The 23,506-nt window shown below is 38.4% G+C and overlaps 1 protein-coding gene across 7 annotated transcripts in view; it reads right to left on the bottom strand.

Annotated features, from left to right (window-relative positions):
- The window catches only part of Cyp301a1 (Probable cytochrome P450 301a1, mitochondrial), a 101,032-nt gene that overhangs the window by 24,623 nt on the left and 52,903 nt on the right, over nucleotides 1-23,506 (bottom strand). For all 7 annotated transcript variants that reach the window (XM_067773835.1, XM_067773831.1, XM_067773830.1 and 4 more), the window contains 2 exons: nucleotides 451-563; nucleotides 183-376 (listed from right to left, as the gene is read on the bottom strand). In XM_067773835.1, the coding sequence (XP_067629936.1) occupies nucleotides 183-376; nucleotides 451-563 (307 nt within the window). The remainder of the gene's footprint in view (nucleotides 1-182; nucleotides 377-450; nucleotides 564-23,506) is intronic.

Genomic DNA, 23,506 nt, shown 5'->3' with positions numbered 1-23,506 from the left:
ATCTTTTTACTTATGTGTTCATAATATGTTTTTTTTTGAACTAAATACCGAATTATATTATTCTGATTGCCGCTTTGGGCTTGGGGCTCGGTATTTATTAGAACACTCTTTTTGATTTCCGCGAAAAACGTGCGAGCGTCAAGCAGGACAAGACCATTAGGTTGTATTTAACCCTTACTTACACTCCAATGACCATTTGTGGATTTCATTGTCAAAGTCCTCTGGTAACTCTGAATTTGTATCCAACAACTGTTCACAGCGTTCTAAGAAATCATTTGTGACCACCTCCAATGGTTTTAAGTAACGTCTGATAGTGGACAACTGCAGCACCGGTTTTTGTACACGAGATCGAAACTGACGCCAAGGTTCCCCATGTCTTTTGATAATGAAACAAAATGATTATTTAAATAAGTAGACTTTAATAAATATAGATTGCATATTGTTACGTACACACCCACAACTCCACAAATGTCCTCAAAAAAATCTTTCCGTATTTCACTTTTATATTTTACCAAACTAGGCATGGACGGGCGAAAGGGCGTTGTACCTTCATTGCGATAGCACTGTAAATTGAAGAAGTACATAAGTGTGTATGTATGACAACAAAAAACAAGTAAGGAAGGCTAAGTTCGGGTGTAACCGAATATTACATACTCAGCTGAGAGCTTTGGAGACAAAATAAGGGAAAATCACCTTGTAGGAAAATGAACCTAAGGTAACCCTGGAAAGTGTTTGTATGACATGGGTATCAAATGGAAGGTATTAAAGAGTATTTTAAAAGGGAGTGGGCCATAGTTATATAGGTGGACGCCTTTTCGAGATGTTGTCATAGGGGTGACTTTGCAATATGTTTGTACGATATGGGTATCAAATTAAAAGTATTCATGAGGGTCTTAAAAGGGAGTGGCCCTTGTTTATATATGTGAAGGAGTTTTCGAGCTATCGACCAAAATGTGGACCAGGGTGGCCCAGAATATCATCTGTGGGGTACCGCTAATTTATTTATATATTGTGGCGAATATTAGCATCACTAAGTGATACTTACATCACTAATCTGATACTAAGTAAATAAAGGCACAACAACAATAAAGTAAGCTGCCACTCTTATGTACATCAAATCAATCATCATTTACTCCCATACATACAAGGCAACGGAGAGATACGCACAAACACATGTAATCATCAGCCGAAGTAGTACTCACCATACACTTCTATGGCTGGTAACCAAGCATGAATAATAAAAAAAAAACAAGCATTAAATTCGCGAAAATACTAGACCTTAGGAGAAATGGGTGAACGAGGAAACCGAGAGTATGAAAGCAGCGCAAGCTGAGGCATGACCAAGCAGTTTGATTTAAACACACTATCAGTTGTGAAGTGAAGTATAATTATACTACTCCCAAAGCAGTATAATAAAGAACACTTTGCAATACAGAATATTGGAGTGATTTATTCAACAGTTTAGCGATTCGATCGTTAGCAGAAGGTTTAAAATAAGCTGAATTTCCCGAAATTCGTTACAAATTGTATATAATATCACGAACAGTATTCCTGCCATTATTCCAAGGGATTTTGATTTCGCCCTGCAGAATTTTTTCATTTTCTTCTACTTAATATGGTAGGTGTCACACCCATTTTACAAAGTTTTTTCTAAAGTTATATTTTGCGTCAAAAAACGAATCCAATCACCATTTTCCATCCCTTTTTTCGTATTTGGTATAGAATTATGGCATTTTTTTAATTCGGATTTCGCCCATTTTTATTACGAAGATAAAGTGAGTTTAGATAAGTATGTACTTGAACTAAGTTTAGTAAAGATCTATCGATTTTTGCTCAAGTTATCGTGTAACGGCCGAGCGGAAGGGTAGACGGTCAACTGTGTATAAAAACAGGGCGTGGCTTCAACCGATTTCACCCATTTTCACAGAAAACAGTTATCGTCATAGAGGATATGCCCTTACCAAATTTCACAAGGATTGGTTAATTTTTGTTCGAATTATGGCATTAAAAGCATTCTAGACAAATTAAATGAAAAAGGGCGTGGCCACGTCCATTTTGAAATTTCTTTTATTTTTGTATTTTGTTGCACCATATCATTACTGGAGTTGAATGTTGGCTTAATTTACTTAAATACTGTAGAGATATTAAATTTTTTATTAAAATTTGGCTTAAATTTTTTTTTTTTAAGTGAGCGTGTTCGTTATCCCATTTTGCAAATTTTTATTAACACATATATAGTAATAGGAGTAATTTTCCTGCCAAATTTCATCATGATATCCTCAACCACTGCCAAATTACAGCTTGCAAAACTTTTAAATTACCTTCTTTTAAAAGTGGGCGGTGCTACGCACATTGTCAAAATTTTACTAATTTTCTATTATTCTGCCTCATAAGATCAACCCACCTACCAAGTTTCATCGCTTTATCCGTCTCTGGTAATGAATTATCGCACTTTAGTCCGATTTCGTTCATTTTAAATAGCGATCTGAGATGCGTGCCCAGGAACTTACATACCAAATTTCATTAAGATACCTCAAAATATAATCGAGTTTTCGTGTTTACGGACAGATGGACGGACGGACATGGCTAAATGAATTTCTTTTTTCGCCCAGATCATTTTGATATATAGAAGTCTATATCTATCTCGATTAGTTTACGCCGTTACGGATTAGCGTTACGCGAACAAAATTAATATACTCTATCAGCTCTGCTCAGTGTGAATATAACAACCAAAGACGAGATTATCATCGGTGCAGCCTTTCATGAATGGGAAGGAACAATATATTGATCAATTTGCGAAACTCCGTAACATCTGAACAATCATGGTACATATAGAAAATAGTATATATAAGTAATAAATAAAAATTAATAAATGTAAGGCGCGATATACACTGACGGAATTATAGGCCGGCCATTTCCTATTCCCATTCTCTTTCCTCTCCCTCATCCACTCTTTTTTTCTTCCTCGCCGTTCTCTTTAACGTCTTTTCGAATTCCCACTCCTATCTCTTATTTTCCTTTTTCTCTTTTTCTGCGTAGGGCTATCTTTTCCCTCTCGCTTTTCTTCTTAACCACCTCCTTTAACACATTCTTTTAATACTTTTGTTGTGAAAACACATTCTTGGATCACCATGGTTCACATTTTGGTCATGTCTCAGAAATGGGTTCATATATATTTGGAACTGAAACACACTTAAAAACCATCTATGAAATGAATGCTTCTATGGTTTTAAATATTGGTTCACTCGATCTTATGTTATAAAGTTACCGAAAGATTTTGCATTCGTTTTTATATATATACTAGCAGAACCTGCAGACGTTGTTCTGCCCTAAATTTTTGGTCTATCTGCATACATTTTAATAAGCTTTTTCCGTCTAACTCTGCCCTTGCCCCTCTAAACTTTTTCCTAATCTTTGTATTCACTCCTCCATCCGTATTTTTCGCTCCATCTATCACCATCTTCGTCTCATTCTATCTCTTTCTCACGCTTTTCCTTGTCTCTTTTCTCTTCTCTCAAGTTTTTCTCGTGGTGGTATGTATTTTGTTCCAGTCCCATTCCGAGTCTCAGTCCCAGTCCCACTCCGAGTCTCAGTCTCAGCCTCAGTCCCAGTCCTAGTCCTAATAACAGTCCCAGTCCGTCTCTGGTCTACTTCCCGGAAAAAAGCATCGTAAATACTAATAAAGGCAAATTTATATACCAAATTTCAGGCAAATCGAATAGGACGTATGTAAATAGGTATGTGGGTATTATTAATTCATGTCTTTATTTCGGATTCGCATGCATATTTATCAGTTTTGCCAGGTTGATGCGACTAAATCGAATATCACAATGAAAATTACTTTAAAGCTCTCAGCAACAGCTTTCATTTGATATCCATAATACACACACATTCTGGGGTATCCGGGTCCACGTTTTGGCCTATATCTCGAGACCCAGTTACCCAGCGGCATAAAACTTACTCTGTACTAAAGCACACATCAACAGCTTCAATTTGATATCCATAATGTAAAAACACACCCTATTGTTACCCTTATCCACGTTTCTGCCTATATCTCGAGACCCTAGTCACCAATAGGTATGAAAACTACCCTGTACTAAAGCACTCATCAACAGATTTTATTTGATATCCATATTGTATAAACACATTCTAGGGGTGCCCGGTCCACGTTTTGGCCTATATCTCGAGACCCTAGTCACCCAGGGGTACGAAAAGTACCCAGTATCAAAGTACTCATAAACAGCTTCCATATGACACCCATAATCTATAAAACATATCCCAGGATTACCCAGGTCCACGTTTTGATCTCAAGATCCTAGCCAGAACGGGATAAAAAGTATCCCATGTCCGTTCCCTGGTTCTGAGCTACCTCTCCACCAATTTTCAGCGAAATCGGTTCATCCGTTCTTGAGTTATGCGTAGTGTAACTAACACCACTTTCTTTTATATACATATTTGAATTTTTTCTAAAAAAAAAATCATAACTAAAGAACGGCTTAACCGATTTGGGATTTCGAAATCCATCATCTCTCCTTCCTGTATCTTTCCTAAAAATTTCATTGCAATCTTTCTATCCGTTCTCGAGTTATGGAGTGACAATCAAAATGTACAGTTCTTTTTATATATATAGAAGACTAGCAGAGTACCCGACGTCGTCCTGGTATAAATAAAAGCAGTACTATATAGACTAATCCCAACCCCCATTTGTATGGGAGATGCCACGCCCCTTTTTCGCTATCCCCAATTTTTCCCGAGGGGGTAGGGATTAGTCTTATATACCTCCTCCCCTTACTTCAGTCGTCTAGCTTTAATACTTTCAGATATATTGTCAACGAAACATTCCAGTTGTATGGGGGGTGCCACGCCCCATTTTTCGTTATACTCAGTTTTTCTCGAGGGGTTAGAGATTGGTCTCATATAACCACTCACCTAATTTCAGTCGTCTAGCCTTAATACTTTCAGATACATTGACTACGAAAAATTCCAGTTGTATGGGAGGTGCCACGCCCCCTCGTCGACAAGTTTTTTTATATAGCCTAACATAAATTGACGCACTCAGGGTATATCATGGCAAAATTTCGTTCGGTTCCATTCTACGGTTTAGGCTGCAAGTCCAAACATACATACAGACATACTTTCACAAATATATAGTAGATATATATGGTTAATTTAATCGAAAAGCTGCCTGAATAATAAATTTGAAACAAATTGCACCATCCTACCCACTTTCCGAATAGAAAATGTACCAAATATTAAATCTGTCGTGGAGGAATCCCAGTACCAAATGTCAAGCAAATGGTTCCATAAGTAGCACTTTTTGAAAAAGTCGACCACTGGTTAACTTTCCGGAAAGAAAAAGTTCTCAAATATTATGTTGCAAATAGCACCACGAGTACGATTTTTTGGAAGAAGTCGGCCACCATCCACTTTCTGCAATGAAAAATATCTGAAATATTGACTTTGCAAAAATAAATTTTTTTTGAAAAAGTTCATCCTTCAATCATCGTAGGAGTGCGGGTTCGAATCCTAGTCCCGGGAGAAAAGACTTCGAAGAGATTAACACGGTACGATCGAAACAGCTCTCGCCTTGTCCGTCTTGATGTTACGTTGTTTAAATTTTTCCCAAATTTTAAAATAAATTTTAAACAGTAATTGGTTTAAGACCAATAATATTTTTGAAATTGATTTTTCACAAGTGGGAGGGGCAACGCCCCTTTCGAAAATTTCTAAAACTCTTAATTGGATATCCTACATATCAAATTTGGCTATTGTACATAGGTGTATTATTAACTGTACAATGAAGCCTATTGTGCTTTGAAAAATTTTATACCTGGCTCCTTTCAGGTCTAATTTGCAAGATGCGGGTTCAAACCGGGCTCAAGGACTAACAATAATTTTTGTATCTTTATTATTGTTATGATGCATTTTTTCTTAATTGAAAAAATGTTTAAATTAGAATATTGCTCATATTGTTTTATACAATTGATTTGTTATTGATATTAGAGAATGGCTGAGTGCTTAAAGGCATGTGTCTTTACACTGGTATGAATGTTGGAGATTCGAGTTCAATACTCAGATCCCGAGAAGCTAGCTGGTGAAGAAGTGTAATTCAGAAACATGTCCTAGTAACCATCGCCGTTTTTAAACTTTGCAATTTTTTTACCCAGCTGTACTTGTACACAGGGTATTATAACTATGATGGGATAACGGTTGGTTGTACAGGTATAAACGAATCGAGATAGATATAGACTTCCATATATCAAAATCATCAGTATCGAAAAAAAATTCGATTGAGCCATGTCCGTCCGTCCGTCCGTCTGTCCGCTAACACGATAACTTGAGTAAATATTGAGATATCTTTACCAAATTTGGTACACAAGCTTATCTGGACCCAGAATAGGTTGGTATTGAAAATGAGCGAACTCGGTTGATAACCACGCCCACTTTTTATATATATAACATTTTGGAAAACACAAAAAACCTGATTATTTATTAAATATACAGCAAAATGTTGAAATTTGACGTGTGGACTGATATTGGGACTCTTGATAAAATTTTGAAAAAATTTGTTTAAAATGGACGTGGCACCGCCCCCTTGTGATAAAATCAATTTTACAAATATTATTAATCATAAATCAAAAATCGTTCAACCTATCGTAACAAAATTCGGCAAAGAGGTTGCCTTTACTATAAGGAATGCTTTGAAGAAATATTAACGAAATCCGTTAAGGACCACGAAGGCTAGAAGACCGGCAGGCGTTGTCCTGCCCTAAATTTGGTCTCTCTGCATACATTTTAATAAGCTTTTTCCGTCTGACTCTGCCCTCCCCCCTTCTTCACTTTTTCCTAATCCTTTTATTCACTCCTCCCACCGTCTTTTTCGCTTCATCGATCTCCAACTTCGTCTCATTTTATCTCTTTCTCAATCTCCTTCTCTCTTTTCTCTTTTCTCTTCTCTCAATTTCTTCTTATTCTTCTGCATCCCTTATTGCCTGTCCCAGAGGGTGGTATGTATTTTATTCCAGTCCCAGTCCCAGTCCCAGTCCCACTCCGAGTCTCAGTCCCAGTCCCATTCCGAGTCTCAGTCCCAGTCCTAGTCCTAATCCCAGTCCCAGTCCGTCTCTGGATAATATATTACTCTGTACTAAAGCACTCATCAACAGCTTTCATTTGATATCCATATTGTATAAACACCGTCTAAGCATTCACTGGCCCACGTTGTGGCCTATATCTTGAGACCCTAGTCACCCAGGGGTATGAAAATTACCCTCTACACAACTAAAGACTCTCCTGAATTAAACAAAATGTCATAGTACCTCTAAATCGCGGGCCCTTACTTGGGTACACATATTTTCCTTATGGAAATATTTCTAGTAAAAATGAATAAGATTGGTTAAGGACCACACCCACTTTTATATAAATGACTTTGAAAGGGGTCGTAGGCAAAAATAATAAGTTAAATCATAGCGAAAAATAGTTTTGTACCACTCGTATTTTGTGCCATTATAACAAGAAATGGGAAAAAATTAAAATCTTGAAAAATGGGCGTGGCACTGCCCCTATATTACAATGCATTTCCCAACGTTCCTGGAGCCATTACTCGACGAAAAATTTGGTGCCCATGTATGCCTTTTAACAGGAAATATTTTCAGTAAAAATGAACCAAATCGGTAAAATCGTCTTATTTTATATAATAGATTTTGTAAATGTGCGTAGATGCAGGTAATAAGCTATTTTTAGTAAAAGTTGCAAAATTTCGTTAATAACCCTGCCCTTTTTTGTAATAATGCTTTTTACTACAATGGCACTTGTGTGTTTGTGTTTATTGTTTTGTTATATCTTTATTTTAAAATAAACAGTAGGGAAATCCCCATATCTGAATGAAAACTGTATTATTACCCGCTCAAGGTCATTGGTGTTAGCCTCTGTATCCCTTTTTAAACGAAGCCTTGTAACACTATTAAGGACCCAAAACAAACAACAACAGCATTTCAAGTGTACAGCTGGGTATGTAATGTTCGGTTTCACCCGAACTTAAACTTCCTTGCACAAAATATGTAGGAATCATCCTAGACAGTAAGCTGTCATGGAAGGTCAACGTGGAGGAGAGGCTGAAGAAAGCTTCAACGGCACTATATGCATGTAACAGAATGCTGGGGTGTACGTGGGACTTATCGCCCTCTCTTTCTCATTGGGTTTTTACAGCGATTGTAAGCCCTATTCTATACTATGGAGTTCTTGTTTGGTGGAAAGCCACACAAAAAACAACATACCTCAAAAAATTAGAGGGGGTATGCAGACTATCAATGCTTAGCATTACGGGAGCCCTGAAAGCAACCCCGACAGCTGCACTGTATGCCATTCTGCACATTCCACCTGTAGACCTGGTAGCGAATAACATAGCGGATTTATTTTATAACATAGGTCCTGGTTTTTGATAGGGTTTTTCAGTTTGGTAACACTACGGACTTATTCAATCTATGTGAGGTCCTCATGGACCCGCCAGTTCAACCGAACCTAACCTAGACTTCCTTACTTGTTCTCTAATATCAATAATTCATCATAACAATAATAATGATACAAAAACTATTGTTGGGCCTTGAGCTCGATTCGAACCCGCGATCTTAAAAAAAAAACTTGCCTTGAAAGCATTTGGGTTTTATCGCGCCACAATTTGAAAGCCCAAAAAATGTACATTTTTTGTAGGTGAGTAAATACTGTAACGAGTTTTGAGAAATTTCTGAACTTTATGCACCTTCTGTTAACGTTCGAATCGCTGAACTGTCGAATAAATAACTCCAACATTCAGTATGGCAAAATGGTCTTTATTTCGTACTTCACAATTACAATTATCGTGTACTTCACTAATAACGTATTTAAATCAAATCGACTCAGCTTGCGCTGCCTTATACCCTCTGTTGCCTCGTTCGTATATTTCTCCTAAGGTCTAGACTTTTCGCGATCAGCTGCTTATTTATTTCGCCTATATATATCTGGTATTTACTCTTTGCCTTCCATTTATATGCGTGTGTATGTGTGAGTAATAACTTCGCTCTTTAAGGCCGCGGCACAATGACATTTTTCATATAGATGCGTTTAACACAAGCTTATGCCTTCCAATAACATCGCCACAATCAACCAAGATGTTGCGTTTATAAATATGAAGGAACTTCAGACTTGGCAATTGAAGTTTATTACGCCTTGCCCATTCACATACAAAATTTCGCGAAGCACTGTTACAAACATTCTACCTATACAACAAAAATACTTGCTAACATATTTTGTGTCGTATTCGATTGTTGTATTGCAGTTTTTAATTGCGAAAAATGTTAGAAAATTTACCAACCAGTGGGAAAAATAATTTCACTTGCAAAGTGTGCCAACATCCTCAGCCAAAGCAAATGTCATATTCTTCTTCTTATGATTTGCTTGGAACAAAATTTGAGAGTTGGCTACTTTTCAATATCAGATGGCGCCAGTGTCGCTCATTCTACCGTTCTCCATAACATTACGTGCAATCTACTCAAAATGTATAAGCTTGTGTTAAACTCATCTATATGAAAATCTGCTTATGTGTCGGTGCTTTAGCTGCTTCCTAAATATATGTGAAATATTCTTTTTGCTGTTAGCATCGCTATTTACATGTATGTGTGGCTGCTTGCTTTGGTGTTTACATGTATATATGTGTAGCTGCTTGCTTTATTGTTGTTGTGCATTTATTTAGTAGCAGCATAGTGATGTACCGAAATGCTAATATTTGCCACAATATTAGATGTATTTTTTTTACATCTGTATAAACTGCTACGCGTTAAACTTTATCTACACTTCTGAAATTGTTGCGCAGAAAATTAGTACTCCTAAATTTCAATACGCATTATACTCAGATGCAACTGAAATATGTGTCTATGTTTTACCTCTACACTACCTCTATGTATTACCTCTACAAATGGTCTATGCCCACTATTCACCGCAACCGAGATCCAGCTATAGGTTATACACTATGGCAGGCCCCACGAGAGGGGGGGGCGATTTAGAGGTACTAAGAAATTTTTCTTTAATTCGGGAGAGTCTTTAGTTGTTCCATGTCCAAATTTTAAGCCGAATTTCAAAAGCAACGAATATTGATAATGATTTTTTGCCTGGGCCTGAGGAGACAATAAAAACTTCAAACAAAAATGTATGTTTACTTGAATCCGAAATCGTAAAGTTTTCGTGGTGACACTGATGAAGGTTCATCTACAAAAAGTCATCCAACAATACCACCAACGCTGTATCAAAGTCCAGATCATTTAAACGACTTCGATATCGGTACCGTGAATAATGAGTTTTTGCGATCTAAAGAAGTCAACGAAATAATTCGTCGAGTTCATCAAAAGTGTCCTGTTATTTTTCCACGTGATTGTCATGACGAGGCATTTCTTGCCAAATGGAGAGAAAGTGGAGCGTGACTGGTTAGTGTGGAGTGCCAGTAGCAATGCTTTTTATTGCCTACCATGTCGTCTGTTAAGCACCAATACTTTAAATCGACCTACAATTTTTTGTGCGGATATTCGAAATTCCAGGTATGGAAGAAGCTATACGATAAACTGCCATCACACGAAAATACTCAAGATCACATTAATTGTTATATTCAGTGGCGATCTTTACAAAATCTAATTCAAAAGGAGGCTATAATTGATACACTTATCAATGAGCAGCTAATCACTGAAACTCAAAAGTGGAAAGAAATTTTGTATAAAATTTTGGACACTATTTTATTTTTGGGTGAAAGAGGCCTAGCTTTCAAAGGCGAAGGTATATATCTTGGTGAACGAAACGATGGAAATTTTTTGGGAATCTAAAATCTCATAAGGCATTATAATCCGAGTCTTAGAGATCATTTCGAGAAAGTAAGGATTTCACAACAGCAGCACAAACGTTTACAAGGTCACTGTCTTTCCCCAGACATTCAGAACGAGTCTATAGAAATTTGTGCAAAGAACGTGAGGGAAACTACATATATTAGATCAAGACAAGAAAGCCAAGTATTTTGCTATTATCGTTGATGCTATGCCTGATGCTAGTCACGTTGACTAAGTTAATTTTTCGCTAACTCCATTTCAATTCGGAAGCAACAAATTTTACAATTCAAGAACGGTTTTTGGCTTTCGTGATTTGTAACCAGAAAACTGGTCAGAAAATCGCTGATCTAATTTGCCATACTCTAGGTAAACATGAAATCCAATTAAAAGATTGTCGTGCACAAGGGTACGATAACGGCGCCAATATGAAAGGAGCTTACAACGGAGCACTACGTCACATTCTCGACAAAAACTCGGATGCTAATTACTCGCCTTGTGCAACCCACAGTCCCAATTTATGTGGTCTTGATGCTGCAGAATGTTGTACGGCTGCAATTACTTTCTTCGGAGTTGTACAAAAATGTTTTACTACTTTCAACAGCACTCCACAACGATGGGACATCCTCAAAAAAATGTACCGAGCTCTCTTCATAGTCTTTAGAGTGCAGCAAAATTTGTCGAAAAATACAAGTCGGACATTTCTCAAAGCTTTGAATGCGAAGTAATTCACTTGAAACACATTTAAGAAGCAAATTTTGATAAAGATCTGTCACCATTGGAATTGCTAAATGCCATCTTTGTTCAAAATCTGTATACAATTGTCCCCAACATTTGTGTTACTTTACGTATTTTTGCACTATACCTGTCACTGTAGCTAGTGCAGAACGTTCCTTCTGCGTCCCTTCAAGAATCAAAAACTTTCATAGATCGTGTTCATCTCAAGAGCGAGTTTCAGGACTTGCCACGCTTTGTGTTGAATCTGTTTTGGCAAGACAGTTAAATTTTGATATTATTATACAAATTTGGAGCGTAAAAGGCAAGTAAAGCCACTCTTTGATATCCGAACTTTCTATATTGAATAATTAAAATATATAATCATCAATAAATTTATCAGAAATGTATTAAAATGTTACCATATAACTAGAACAGATTATTTGAAACAATATGTGGCTGTTAAAAGAGAATTTTATTTCTACGTTACAAGAAAATAGTATAAATAGTAAATATTCTGTGTTAATTTTATTGTCAGCTCCAAAAAATCATTTAGTTGATGTGGCAACAATTTTTTTTTGATGTAATCCATCAATAATTATTAATGAATGAGACGTCATTAATTCAAGTTAATCAAATGTATTAGTGGATTTTTTATAGGGGGCCCGTAAATTGTTTAGTCCTGGGCCCGGATTTTCTCTCTACGGCCCTGCACTATGGCCAACAGAGGTGTGTGTCTCCGCGTTTCGGTACAACCCGTTCTGTAGCTAGTTATTTAAACACTGCCGTTCAAACAGAAAAATAAATTGAGGCTATTTCGATTTAAATTGAGTGGTGTTCATACAACTCTCTTAGCTTACACAATAGTAATTTGATAGCTGGTTAGCTCATCTCTACAGTAACAACATATCTTTGTTGAGAGTGTCAAAATGTGCGTGTTGGTATTAGGTGAATGGAATGGAATGAAAACATAAAACTTTGAAAATTTTGTGTGTTGTAAGAAAATGTGTTCAATGTTTTGGTTTCATTTTGATTTTGCCATCTTCTTTTGTCAATCCCTACTCCAGTGAAATGAAAGACATAAAATAAGCTGAGGAGATGAGCCAACCATATAGTTCAGCCATGCGTAACTGACGTTTAAATATACTCAATAAACACACTTTACAATGTTACATTTGCAGCTTGAAACAATTTATTACGCAATTTTTTTTAAATTGGCAATTTATTATTACAATTTATTATATGACAAATTGCGTAATAAATTGCCCAAACAGTATAAATTGCCAATTTGGTGTGTGTTTGAACCTAGTATAAGTGAGGATAAGCGTTTTTTTTAACCGCAAACGTACACGTATGTATATACTTGTAAAAAAAAAACAAGGCTACTATTTATTTAAAGCAAGACCGAAATGCTAATATTTGCCACAATACTCTTTACTTAAAGCAAGACTTTGGGAAGATGCTCACGAGGCGTAGCTTCATAGACGCGTACCAGACGCTGCATACGAAATCTGTACACTTTGATGTCGAACACGTATATTTGAACGGAGAGCTGCACACGATGCGTTGACTGCATGCAAGCTACAAAAGATGAGAGCTTCATGTAGTTTATCATACCGCAATGCTGGTCGCTAGGCGTACGTACGCTTGGGCAAAAAGAGAGAGCAAGAAGTTTGTTTACATTTTTTTTACATTTTGGTTAAAAACAAAAAAAACTTGACAAAACAATTTGAAGTGACTCTGTTGAACGACGGTTTCAACCTAACCTATGCTTCTACATAATTTACTGAACTTTCTCGACGTTTGTAGAGCTGTCTTTGATACTCAGGCATCGTAAGTAAACATATAAAATTCATGTAAGTACATACATACATATTTATGTTTTCTCATGGGTGCGTCTGTATGTGTACACATGTAATTTGTCTGTTTAAAATTTATGCTAAATATTTGTAGTTCACAATATATTTGCAAAATATAAACATATGTAACATTTTTTAAACGGTTTAATTTATATTTATGTACATATATGTTTGCATCTATCTATTCAAATATAATACAAATTTTTTAGTAAAACGACTTCTTTGTTTATAAAGTGACGACAAGTTTATATTTATGTTTGTGTGTTTCGTACATTCATAACAAGGCATACAATAAAACGATTATTTGAAAATTTGTTAGCAATTGCTGTTACATATATGTACATATATCTATTATATATAATTCCCGTGTAACCTTGTTCTCCATAGACTCCGAAACTAACGAAATGATTATTATGAAACTTGGTAGATAGGAAGTTTATTGCCTAGATTACATTTTTTCTCAAAAGTGTATCTTTAAAAAATAAGCGTGTGTATTGAAATTTGGTTCATGGATATTTTTTAGCCTTGTACCCATTCGAAAAAAAGTATGTATTACTCTATAGATGAGGGTGAAGGTAAGGTGGATGAAGGAGACGAGAAAAAGGACATACAAGAACGAAAGGAAAAAAGATAGGTATAAATATACTGTGATGAAAGGGGAAAGAAATTAATTGAATTAATTAATTTGAAATGGAATATACCAAAACAGAATGAAAGAAAAGAAGAAAGAGCGAAAACGGCAAACAAAATACCATTTTTGGCCAAAATTTGCGAGGACGAGGCGAATATATTTCGGTCGAAACTTATTCAACTCTCCGGAGGAAATTTTTAACTAATTCGGAGCCAGTATTACCGTTAGAGTATACAGTGACACAACGGACCAAAAAGTGTTCATTTGAGGTGTTCTTTAACTGGGTAGCTGACACCTAACCTAGCCTAATCTAACTCCTATATCCACGGCATTTTATGTTGTCAGCGTGTAAATTATGCGCTATGTAGAAAGACTGTAACGAAAAGTGGGTGACTTGTTGAGTTACATTTTTGTTGCGAAGACAGGTTTTCTTTCCTAATTGGCTATTAAATTTAAAGTCCGATTTCCAGTCCTAGCAGCAACTTTAATGTAACCAACAAAAGTAAAATTTTACAGAAGAAGGTGTTCAAGATGCCACCACATGCCTCCAAGGGCAAGTTCATAGAACTGTGTCCTGGCACTTTAAACATCTCATGTAAAAATTTTGTATGGTGCTTATACTAAAATTGCTGTTAGGGATCGGCTTGTTGGCAAGAGTAGATACTTCTTCGCTGTATTTCTCGTCGGAGATTTAGAAGAAAAGTTTTGTTTCCAATTTGCGTCGTGATAATTTTTAATTTTTACTACACTTTGGCTGAAATACGTTAGGAGCGTTTGACAAAGCCCTGCCGAGAAGTGAAGGTACTTTTCTCGGGTCTTGAACACAGAATTTTCGGTAGAGTAGGGGAGAACGCCACCTCCAAACAACAGCGGCTAATATTATTATTTTTTTTTGGCGCTGCTTACCAGATAAACGAAGTCATTTACTATTTCGGGTTACTAGTATCGTTTAATTTTGAACGGCTCGAAAAGGTCATTCCCTATTATGACTGGGCTGGTGGTGTTGCTCAGTATCATTTTGCACACCAACAAAATTTAGGAAAACTGGTGTATATCAATATAAACGAGAGGGTAATGTGCCGTTTAATTTTTCTAGATATGGGTTGTCAGTCGCTGTTGAAACTTTCTGTCTTTTGCCAATTTTTTGGTTAGCTCAAGCTCCTCGAATTCACGTCTTTCTGTGATTTTTGACGGCATATTTTTTGATTTGTAATGCAGCATTCCTTATCGTATACAGTGTTCTAATTCCAATAGTTACTTTCCTCGATGCTCGAAGTGCTCCGCAGATATCTTTCAACCGGTCCGACTCATTGTCGGTACATCGAGCCATGCGCTCATTTAAAACACCTTACACTGTCGATCTATCGATATGCAGGTTGATGACTTTTTATGTTTTTACCTAAAACTAGACATGACCATTTTTATATATAAATGTATGAAATTGCAGTTTTTATTTGTATCAACGATAACCTTTTCCGGGTTGGAGGGTCGAGCCGTGTGTAGAAGTCCACGAAAGTGGGGAAAGCTTCTGACCGCCATTCAACTGGGAATGGCCGGAGCGATTCTTTTGCATGCGGTTCATGCAGCTCACTACTGCCGGTCGCCTGCGGCCAAGTATCATCTGGGTAGCCGCTAAACGGATGTTTAGAAGGCGACAACCTGGCTAGGCCACTCTGACATAATCGGTTTAAGGGCTAGCCGGCGGAGATCTCATCGGCAGCGTCTGTACACCTCTAGGTGCGGCTGCAAGCGGGCGTCTGTCTTGGAGCAAGCGGCTCGCTATTTAAACGTGCAAGTAATATTTACACCCCCGCTGAGTGGGTTGTGCGCTTGGCTTGACAACCCGCTCAGCGGGGGTGTAAATATTACTTGCACGTTTATATAGCGAGCCGCTTGCTCCAAGACAGACGCCCGCTTGCAGCCGCACCTAGAGGTGTACAGACGCCCACCACGTAAAACCATACTCCAATGAAACATAACAACAAGCCTCGGATAAATACACTCTCTATTGATGACGTCCTCTCCCTGAATGGGATTGGTGCAGATGCCCGGCTGGTTGATGTCCTCGTCAAAGCAAAATCTGACATCACCGCCATCCAAGAAATGCGTTGGACGAAGCAAGGAAGAAAGAAGAACAAAAATTGTGGCATCTATTGTAGTGGCTATACGAATAAGCGCAGTTTCGGCGTCGGATTCGTGGTGGGAGAGAGACTTTGTCGCCAAGTACTGGCGTTCTCGCCTGTGTACGAGCGTCTCGCCGCTATCCGAATAAAAGCAACATTTTTATACTCAGTTGAGCAGAGCTCACAGAGTATATTAAGTTTGATTGGATAACGGTTGGTTGTACAGGTATAAAGGAATCGAGATAGATATAGACTTCTATATATCAAAATCATCAGGATCGAAAAAAAATTTGATTGAGCCATGTCCGTCCGTTAACACGATAACTTGAGTAAATTTTGAGATATCTTGATGAAATTTGGTGTGTAGGTTCCTGAGTACTCATCTCAGATCGCTATTTAAAATGGACGATATCGGACTATAACCACGCCCACTTTTTCGATATCGAAAATTTCGAAAAACCGAAAAAGTGCGATAATTCATTACCAAACACAGATAAAGCGATGAAACTTCGTAGGTGGGTTGAACTTATGACGCAGAATAGAAAATTAGTAAAATTTTGGACAATGGGCGTGGCACCGCCCACTTTTAAAAGAAGGTAATTTAAAATTTTTGCAAGCTGTAATTTGGCAGTCGTTGAAGATATCATGATGAAATTTGGCAGGAACGTTACTCCTATTTCTATATGTACGCCTAATAAAGATTAGCAAAATCGGAGAAGGACCACGCCCACTTTTAAAAAAAAAATTTTTTAAAGTAAAATTTTAACAAAAAATTTGATATCTTTACAGTATATGTATAAGTAAATTATGTCAACATTCAACTCCAGTAATGATATGGTGCAACAAAATACAAAAAAAAAAAGAAAATTTCAAAATGGGCGTGGCTCCGCCCTTTTTCATTTAATTTGTCTAGGATACTTTTAATGTCATAAGTCGAACAAAAATTTACCAATCCTTTTGAAATTTGGTAGGGGCATAGATTTCATGACGCTAACTCTTTTCTGTGAAAATGGGCGAAATCGGTTGAAGTCACGCCCAGTTTTTATACACAGTCGTCCGTCTGTCCTTCCGCATGGCCCTTAACACGATAACTTGAGCAAAAATCGATATATCTTTACTGAACTTAGTTCACGTACTTATCTGAACTCACTTTATCTTGGTATAAAAAACGAACGAAATCCGACTATGACCACGCCTACTTTTTCGATATCGAAAATTACGAAAAATGCCATAGTTCTATACCAAATACGAAAAAAGGGATGAAACATGGCAATTGGATTGGTTTATTGACGCGAAATATAACTTTAGAAAAACTTTGTAAAATGGGTGTCAAATCAAAAGCCCTTGGAATCTTGGCAGGAATACTGTTCGTGGTATTACATATATAAATAATTTAGCGGTACCCGACAGATGATGTTCTGGGTCACCCTGGTTCACATTTTGGTCGATATCTGGGAAACGCCTTCACATATACAACTACCACCACTCCCTTTTAAAACTCTCATTAATACCTTTAATTTGATACCAATATCGTACAAACACATTCTACCACCTTTCCACATTCCACCTTTATGGCGATATCTCGAAAAGGCGTCCACCTATAGAACTAAGCCCCCCTCCCTTTTAAAATACTCATTAACACCTTTTATTTGATACCCATATCGTACAAACATATTCTAGAGTCACCCCTGGTCCACCTTTATGGCGATATCTCGAAAAGGCGTCCACCTATAGAACTAAGCCCCACTCCCTTTTAAAAATACTCATTAACACCTTTCTTTTGATACCCATATTATACAAACGCATTCTAGAGTCACCCCTGGTCCACCTTTATGGCAATATCTCGACCACCACTCCCTTTTAAAACCCTCATTAATACCTTTAATTGTATAACCATATCGTACAAACACATTCTAGAGTCACCCCTGGTCCACCTTTATGGCGATATCTCTGAAAAGGCGACCACCTATACAACTACCACCACTACCTTTTAAAACCCTCATTAATACCTTTAATTTGATACCCATATCGTACAAACAAATTCTAGGGTCACCCCTGGTCCACCTTTATGGCGATATCTCGAAACGGCGTACACCTATGGAACTGAGGATTACTTCCTTTTAAAATACTCATTAACACCTTTCATTTGATACCCATATCTTGCAAACAAATTCTAGAGTCAACCCTGATCCACATTTATAGCGATATCCCTAAATGGCGTCCACCTATAGAACTGTGGCCCGCTCCCTCATAAAATACTCTTTAGTGCCTTTCATTTGATAGACATGTCATACAAACACATTCCAGAGTTTCCCTCGGTTCATTTTCCTACATGGTTATTTTCCCTTATGTTGTCACCATAGCTCTCAACTGAGTATGTAATGTTCGGTTACACCCGAACTTAACCTTCTTTACTTGTTTAATATATCATTCATCTGGAACCATGCGCCGACAGAGGAGAAAGGCGATGAGGTGAAAGACACTTTTTATGAACAATTAGAACGCATATACGAGCGCTGCCCCCGTCATGATATAAAAGTCGTGCTTGGCGACTTTAACGCCAGGGTGGGCAAAGAAGGTGTTTTTGGCTCTACAGTCGGAAAGTTCAGGTTACACAATGAAACTTTTCCTAACGGACTGAGGCTGATTGAGTTTGCCCATGCTCGAAACATGGTCATATCCAGCACGAGGTTCATGCAGAAAAAGATACATCAAGCTACATGGCTGTCTCCTGATCGAAACACTCGCAATCAGATCGATCACGTTGTGATAGACGGACGGCATGCCTCCAGTGTTTTAGATGTGCGCACGATCCGAGGACCTAACATCGACTCGGACCATTATCTCGTTGCAGCCAAAATACGCACCCGCCTCAGCGCGGCCAAAAACCAAGGAACAAAAACGCAAGGACGGCTATACGTCGAAAAGCTTCAATTACAACAGACTGCCAATGATTTCGCAACTCTACTCTCACACCTGCTCTCTGAAAGAGATGCTGCCTACAGGGCTACGTTAAAAGCGAGCGCGACAACAGGAGTGTGTGTCCGCTATCGTGAGTTGAAAAGGGAAGCGAGACGCCTTTTAAGGAAGAAAAAAGCAGAAGCAGAAAGGCGTTAGCGCGAGGAGCTTGAGCTGCTAGCCACCAGGAATAACGCCCGAAAATACGGCGACAGACGGAAGGTTTTAAGACCGGGGCAAACTCCTGTAGGAATGAAAACGGCGACCTTGTAACTGATGTCCAGGGAGTGCTTAGATTATGGAGGGAATACTTCTCTGCTCTCCTAAATGGAGGCAGCAATTCGCCGCGCAGAGATGAAGAACCCGATCCTGCAATCGATGATGATGGACTATATTTCCCCCGCCCGATTATGACGAAGTTAGAGCAGCAATAACCAGATTGAAAAATACCAAGGCCATGGGCGCTGATGGATTGCCTGCGGAGCTATTCAAGTACGGCGGCGAGGAGTTGGTAAGGCGCATGCAGCAGCTTCTTAGCAAAATATGGGCGGACGAGTGCATGCCCGACGGTTGGAATCAAAGTGCTCTTTGCCCAGTCCACAAGAAGGGGGATACTGCAAAATGCACCAACTATCGTGGAATCAGCCTTCTTAATATCGCATATAAGGTCCTTTCAAGTGTATTGTGCGAAAGATTGAAGCCAACCGTGAACCGGCTGATTGGACCTTATCAGGGCGGCTTTAGACCTGGTAAATCTACCATCGACCAGTTTTTCACAATGCGCCAAATCTTGGGAAAAACCCGTGAAAAGAGAATCGACACACATCACCTCTTCGTCGACTTTAAAGCCGCCTTCGACAGCACGAAAAGGAGCTGCCTATATGCCGCTATGTCTGAATTTGGTTTCCCCGCAAAACTTATACGGCTGTGCAAAATGACGTTGAGCAACACTTCAGCTCAGTCAGAATTGGGAAGGACCTCTCCGAGCCGTTCGAAACTAAACGAGGTTTCAGACAGGGTGACCCCCTATCGTGCGATTTCTTTAATTTGATACTGGAGAAAATTATGCTAGCTGCAGAACTTAACCGCACTGGACCAATATACTATAAAAGCGTGCAATTACTGGCATATGCTGATGACATCGATATCATCGGCCTAAACATCCGCGCTGTTAGTTCTGCTTACTCCAAACTGGAAAAAGAAGCGGAAATGATGGGTTTGATGGTGAATGAGGACAAAACGAAGTACTTGCTGTCATCCAGCAAAAAGTCAGCGCATACGCGCCTTGGCAACCATGCTACTGTTGGCAGCCATAATTTCGAAATCGTTTATTTGGGAACCAGCATCAACACTAGCAACAACATCAGCACTGAAATCCAGCGAAGAATCAATCTTGCCAATAAATGCTACTTTGGACTAGGTAGGCAATTGAAAAGTAAAGTCCTCTCTCGGCGAACGAAAATCATACTCTACAAGTCACTTATCGTACCCGTCCTGCTATATGGGGCAGAAGCATGGACCATGATAACAGCAGATGAAGCGGCTTTGGGAGTGTTCGATAGAAAAGTTCTTCGAAAGATTTATGGACCTCTACGCGTTGGCGATGGCGAGTTGAGAAGAATATTTAATGATGAGCTGTACGAACTATACGCAGACATCAACATCGTCCAGCGAATTAAAACGCAGCGGGTGCGCTGGCTAGGCCATGTTATGCGAATGAAAAATGATGCTCCGGCCAAGAAAGTGTTTCTATCAGAACCCGCCTATGGAAGCAGAGGTAGAGGGCGGCCCCCACACCGTTGGAAGGACCAGGTGGAAAACGATTTAAACTCCCTTGGTGTGACCAATTGGCGCCGGTTGGCGGAGCGAAGGAGCGACTGGCGCCTTGTTGGACGGCCATAACCGTTTAGACGGTTAAGCGCCAATTAAGTAAGTAAGTAAGATAACCTTTTTTAACCACTCACGATGATCTTTTCTAAGTCCTTTTGTGCAAAGCCTCAAGAAGATCATTTGAGTTGTTTATGCGCAAATGCCCTACAGACGTACTTATGACTTATGCAACGGCTCTTTCGAGTTGACTTAAGACCTACATACCATTCAAAGGTCTTTTCATTCTTGTTGTACACGACAACTGCAGAAAACATTTAAATCTCTTGGCCAAATTGTGTATACGACATTATTTGAGCGACTTCTGTCAATGACCACGCTCACTTTTTTGTGTAAAATTTAAATACGGGGCGCAGTTTTACTTTTTCAGCAGAATTAAGCTTTCCAAAGGATGTTTAATGCCATAACTCTTATGAAACTTTACCAGAATAACGAAATTCAGTGCATAAGTTGCCCCGCGATAATTAGTTTAAGCAAAATCGGTGAAGAGCAAGTAGACATTGTTTTATTTAAAGGGAATTATTCGCAATTTCATTGAGAAATTTTGACAAAGATATTTTTGAGTGCAGTTTATAGTAATAAAACGTAAATTTGTGAAAACATAAATTTATAAGTAAAGATAATTTTGACAATTCGCTTGTATTTTAAATGAAACAGTCTCATAACTTGCTTACATAATCTCAATCACAACGCAATCGGAAACACCCATAAACAAATGAGCCAAGTTCCCGCATTCAGGAATTGTGGTATTTGTAATCGAATTTAAAAAAAAAGTTTGATGACGTAGCGCTTTTGAAGTTTTTCGATTTATTACATTTCTCTCATATTTCGCTGCCAGTGTTCGGAGTATTTAAAACTGTTACCTGAGTAAACAACTACGGCGGAGTAAAAATAAAAATTTTCGGAGTATATTTTTTCTTCCTTTTTGAAAGCGGGCGAACAACCAACATCAAATTGATTTGGTGGCTTGGCAATCCCTTCGATTATGTTTTTCCATGTAATGTTTCTCAGCAAAAAGTTATCTGCCTTATCAGATGCACATGGAGTCGGCCTAAAACGTGTAGGATGACCAAATAATGCTCCCATTAGCACAGCACATTCTGGAAGAAAAGTGGGCTCTATCTCCCCGGATATTTATCGCAAAAAATATTATTATTATTTTCGGTTTATCATACATATTTCATGCTCTTTTAATGACAGAAGGCTTCAAGACCGGTTCAGATTCCTGTAGGAATGATAATGGTGACCTGACGTATAGAGTGTGGGGAAGACGAAGCGGATACCCCGATCGCCGATTATAAAAACACGCTCCGCCATCAAACTTTGGCGAAGTGAGAATGGCAATATAACGGCTACGAAATCACAAGGTGCCAAGTAATGACGGGATACCCGCTGAGCTGCTCAAACATGGAGGCGAAGAGTTGGTATAAGATACAGAAGCAAAAAAAGTGGGGTTTGCAGTAAATGTGGACAAGATGAAGTACTTGCTTTATCGTGACCTTTGTAGGCACGTTACTGTTGACTGATATAAGTTCCAGACTGTGAAGGATTTCGCCTATTTCGTCAAACAAAATTTTCGCGATACAAGTCACTCCTCATAACTGTCCTGATGTATGGCTCGGAATCATGGAAGAGAGAAGAATAGAGAGAGAGGAGAAGAATATTCCTGTTCGTGATGTCGACGGCGAGTACCGAAGGAGGTATAATGATGAGCTATATGAGCTTTTCGCAGATATGACGATAGTGCAGCGAATAAAAACAGGAAGCTTCGCTAGCTAGGTCATGTTATGCGCATCGACGAATATGCTGTCAAGAAAGAAAATTACCGCGGTTTGTAAACAGAGGAAAGAAAAGACCTTCACTGACTTGGGAGAGGCAGTTGGAGGAAGATTTGACCTCGCTTGGTGCTCCCAATTGGCGACTGTTATCGCTGACCTCACTGACTCAGCGTTCTTCATTTTATATAAAACTTCATGAAGTGCTGTATGTTGGCAGGAATTTCAGATTACGTTTGGACACATTTTTTGCTTACATTTTACTTCTTCAATTCTCATTCCGTGGGAAATAAAAAAAAAAAAGTAAGGAAGGTTAAGTTCGGGTATAACCGAACATTACATTCTCAGTTGAGAGCTATGGTGAAAACATAAGGGAAAATAACAATGAGGAAAATTAACCGAGGGTAACCATGGAATGTGTTTGTATGAAATGGGTATCAAACGGAAGATATTAAAGAGTATTTTAAAAGGGAGTGGGCCATAGTTCTATAGATGAACCCCATTTAGGGATATTGCCATAAAGGTGGACCAGGGGTGACTCTAGAATATGTTTGTACGATATGGGTATCTAATGAAAGGTGTTAATGAGTATTTTAAAAGGGCGTGGGGCTTAGTTCTATAGGTGGACACCTTTTCGAGATATCGCCATAAAGGTGGACCAGGTGTGACTCTATAATGTGTTTGTACGATATGGGTATGAAATTAAAGATATTAATGAGGG

The sequence above is a fragment of the Eurosta solidaginis genome, chromosome 3, assembly GCF_040869045.1.
Source record: "Eurosta solidaginis isolate ZX-2024a chromosome 3, ASM4086904v1, whole genome shotgun sequence".
Lineage (NCBI taxonomy): Eukaryota > Metazoa > Arthropoda > Insecta > Diptera > Tephritidae > Eurosta > Eurosta solidaginis.
The sequence above is the reverse complement of the archived record's forward strand: the minus strand, read 5'-3'. Positions and strand labels throughout refer to the sequence as shown.